Source organism: Aegilops tauschii, chromosome 2 (genome assembly GCF_002575655.3).
Source record: "Aegilops tauschii subsp. strangulata cultivar AL8/78 chromosome 2, Aet v6.0, whole genome shotgun sequence".
Lineage (NCBI taxonomy): Eukaryota > Viridiplantae > Streptophyta > Magnoliopsida > Poales > Poaceae > Aegilops > Aegilops tauschii.
This window is the reverse complement of record NC_053036.3, coordinates 557,269,697-557,273,410: the sequence shown is the minus strand read 5'-3', so window position 1 is coordinate 557,273,410 and position 3,714 is coordinate 557,269,697. Positions and strand designations below refer to the sequence as shown.

The 3,714-nt window shown below is 55.6% G+C and overlaps 1 protein-coding gene across 1 annotated transcript; it reads right to left on the bottom strand.

Annotated features, from left to right (window-relative positions):
- Positions 1-1,027: 1,027 nt before the first annotated feature.
- LOC109764634 (uncharacterized) lies at positions 1,028-2,230 on the bottom strand. The gene is made up of 2 exons (XM_020313662.3): positions 1,916-2,230; positions 1,028-1,763 (listed from the first exon to the last, which is right to left on the bottom strand). Exons 1-2 carry the CDS (start codon positions 2,185-2,187, stop codon positions 1,100-1,102), a joined length of 936 nt encoding a protein of 311 aa, XP_020169251.1. The 5' UTR covers positions 2,188-2,230; the 3' UTR covers positions 1,028-1,099.
- Between the last annotated feature and the right edge of the window lie 1,484 nt (positions 2,231-3,714).

The window sequence follows — 3,714 nt, the reverse complement described above, 5'->3', positions numbered from 1 at the left end:
CGACCGTCGCTGTTCCACCGGCCGCCCCCCACCACCGGTGCCCCGTTGGTGGAGGCGAGGCGTTGCTCCTGACGGCGCTTGAAGTACGCCGCCCACGCCTCGTGGTTGTTGGCGGCGTACTGCGGGGAGGCGCACTGCTCCTCGGTCAGCGACGACCGAACGCGGTCGACCTCGCCGACGAAGTAGTCGGGGCGCGCGACGGCGTCCGGTAGGGGGGAATGGGGACGCCTCCGGCGCTGAGCCTCCATCCTGTCGGCCCAGCGCGCATGTCTGGAGGCGTCGGGATATTGGCCTCGAAAAGCAGGTGCGCCTCCCACGATTGCAGCAAACGGCGGCCGAAGCCGTTGGCCGCCGCTCCGTCGCCGGGGAAGCGCTCGCACATTGTCGTGGCTGGGGCTGGGAGAGAGGAGAGATTCGTCGGTGGCGGATAGAGGCAGAGAGCACGGCGTCTGTGGCCAGCTAGCGGGGGGGGGGGGGACGCTTTTTATAGCCGCCGGGGAGGCGTGTGTACGCGGGGCGGGGAGTGAGGCATCGTCGCGCTGCCCGTGAAGAGCCGCCCCGTGAGGAATCACTGGAAGGCTAACCGGCGGCAGCCTTGGCATTGATTCCCCGCGGGAAACCGAGGCGCTCTGAGGACGACGAGGCGAGTGTCGCTGACTCGGCGGGCCTGCGGCTCTTTTGCACCAAAAACGATTCGCCCGGCGCCCCCGAGCGTCCCCCAGCGCGCCGGGTTCGGCCTAGGTCCGCCGGCGCCAATTTCGGCCCAAGCCGGCGAAAAAATGGCCTCTGGGGGCGCGACTGGGCCGATTTTTCGGCGCCGGCGGTCAAAAAATCGCCTGGGGGGCTTTGTTGGGGGCGCGGCTGGAGATGCTCTAAAGTGGCGCGGTATAACTTTTATTGGGCGCGAAATTTTGTGCGGCCGTTGGAGATGCTCTAAGGAAAGTGTAGCACGAGTCACATCAAATCAGCAATTGACAACCTTCAACTTTACTGAAAAATCTATTGAAAGAACCACAATGAACACAAACAAATCAATGAATGTTGTAGTACACCGTTATGATGGATCTAACTCTGTACAAAACTGTCATACACAAGACATCTATAAACGGTAGCTCTCTTCCAATATGTCCTTCCAGAAAGAGTCACCATCGAGAGAGCACAGCCCGGGCAGCTCCATCATTGGCTCCAGCAAGCCGCCGAACTCCTGCGCTGGCGACCAGTCACCCGCAGGTGCAACATCATATGAAGCGGCAGTGTTGCAGAGCTGATCAGCCGGTTCAGCTGCTGCAAAGGAGCTTGTCCCCGGAGACGTATCATAGGTCAGCTGCTGCTGCACCACGTGCTGCTCTACAAAATTGGAGATGTTGCAGAGGTAACCCGGCTGTAGGTAGTTCATCTGGTTCGAAACGATGCTGCTGCATGAGTTCAGCACTGTGTTTGCTGCAGCCAGGTTGGCTATGAGGCCGGTGGTACTGTTGTTAGAGCCGATGGCCTTGAACAGCTGCTGCAGAAGCTGCGCCTGCATGAGGGCGCCGGTGCCCAGGCCGCCGAGGCTCGTAGCCGCCGCCGCCCAGAGGAGCGCCTCGGGGAGGAGCGCGGCGGCGGCACCGTTGACGTGGTGGTTGGTCTGGTCGGGTGGCAGCTGCTGGTGCGTGACAGGGTCGACGCCCATGCGCAGGAGCTTCTTGCGGATGTGCGTGTTCCAGTAGTTCTTGATCTCGTTGTCCGTCCGGCCGTCCAGGTGCGTCGCGATCGTCGACCACCTAATAACGCCCAACAGAAATTTATCCATGTCAGTGTCAAACTCAAAGATTATGGCAAAAGGTCCACGAGGAAATTGACAGTCTCCGTGCATGGGGCATGGCGGCTAAGCTCTGTGTGTGTGGAGTAGTTGGACTTGACGTGAACTACGTACTTGTTGCCAAGGCCGGCGTGGAGGGTGATGATGAGGCGCTCCTCCTCCTCGGAGAAGTTGCCGCGCTTGATGTCGGAGCGGAGGTAGTTGGTCCACCGGAGGCGGCAGCTCTTGCCGCAGCGGTTCAGCCCGGCGGCTTTGGGAAGGCCGCGCCAGCTGCCGACGTTCCCGCCGCGCTTCTGGATGTGCTCCACCAAAGTCTTGTCCTCCTCCTCCGTCCACGGCCCTTTCTTCACGCCGGCGTCGTGGCAGCAGCACGGAGACCTCCCCATCAGATCGATTTCCTCGATACAAGCTCTGCTAGCTGGTTACCTAGGATCGACTACTGGTGTCTGTGATGGACAGAAGTCAGAACTCAGAATCTATGTTCGTGTACCCTTTCGTTGGCCAGGTATATATAGAGGACACAGCCATTCAGTGGTCGTAGTCCATGACAGATTGACAGAGCACGCACGAGAGGTGCCGCGGAAGCTGCGAATTTTCCTTCCATTCTGCTGCTCTCATGTCGTGGCCACTAGTACTGAACCCTTTGTGTATGTCGGATATACTCTTTAGAAAAAGTCGCGCGTACGATGTAAGTCAAAGAGGGCGGTTGCTCCGGAGATTTAGCCACGTAAGACCAGATATATTCTGCACGCTGCACTTCACACATGATGGGAATGCATGTCGCAAGGCAAGGTAACAAGGAGGAATAAAGTGATCACTCTCAACAAGTGGCAGGCTGCAGCATAGAAAATGTGTTATGAGGTCAGTCCGTGTAGTGTAGCACCTGTAATTCATGATCTGGTTAAGCACGCTAGTGCCTAGGTAGATCCTTAATGTTGGAGTAGGCACCTTCCTCGGTTCCTTCCTTGGAGTGCTGATCGACACAGTGATATCACTGCTAAATAATGTTCCAAATTACGTTACGTCCAAGTTTTGGTCTCTCCATGCAAGAAAATAATAGCCTACGATTATCATCCTACTACTATACTATTGCATTTTCTTAACTAATCCTGCTGGCTGCTTGGCTGTGGTTTCGCCAGATGATTTGGGTCGTGAATTCGGTGAAGAATCGGATTAGAATACTCGTGGAAAACCGGTGCCAAAAGTTAGGCCTGCGTTCGATGAAACATGACCGATGTTTTTGGACTATGAACACACGGCACCATGGCTCTTGTAGCTCCTGTGCTGCTTCTGGATACGCAAGAGCTTTGCGTATGATTCATTAACGGCATCTCCAACGCCGTCCTGCAAATTCCTCTGGTATACGGGAGAGAGCAATCCAACGCTTTGCAAAGTATCCGGCTAGGAGGATAAAAAGTAGGTGAAGACTATGCATGTGGTGAAATATTTATGGGTTGGGAGGAGAGAGAGAAGAGGGGGGCCATGCATGTGCGGATGGGAAGAAGAGAGAGAAGAGAGGGACCATGCATGCGATTGATCAATTACATGTCCGGACTCCGGCAAAGCTCTTCATGTTTTCTCGGAAATACCGGAATTTGGATGTCCGGACAGTTTCACAGACTTATACAGATCCTCATTGGATTACAAAAGTGAACAAATACATCCGGCCAGACATATACCGGTGTTTTTTGGGGGGTCTTCCTTGAAGATGCCCTATGAATGGAGCAACGTTTACAATATGTCAAATCCGGTTACAGAGGATGCTTCTGAATGTGAGTGCTCATGACCATATTGCCGGGTGTTCTCTCGTTGTCAAATTTTCCACGGGACTCGAGACCGTGGCTCACCGGCCATTTCTTCCCGTGGAAAACCACACGTTGCCTTCCCATTCAGACCGCCACCTGATCCACTAA

Excerpts from the sequence above, each read along its gene's own strand:
- LOC109764634 (XM_020313662.3), bottom strand. The coding sequence starts at position 2,187 with ATGGGGAGGTCTCCGTGCTGCTGCCACGACGCCGGCGTGAAGAAAGGG. Across the intron at positions 1,764-1,915 it reads CACGCCGGCCTTGGCAACAA|GTGGTCGACGATCGCGACGC; the intron begins GTACGTAGTTCA and ends GGGCGTTATTAG.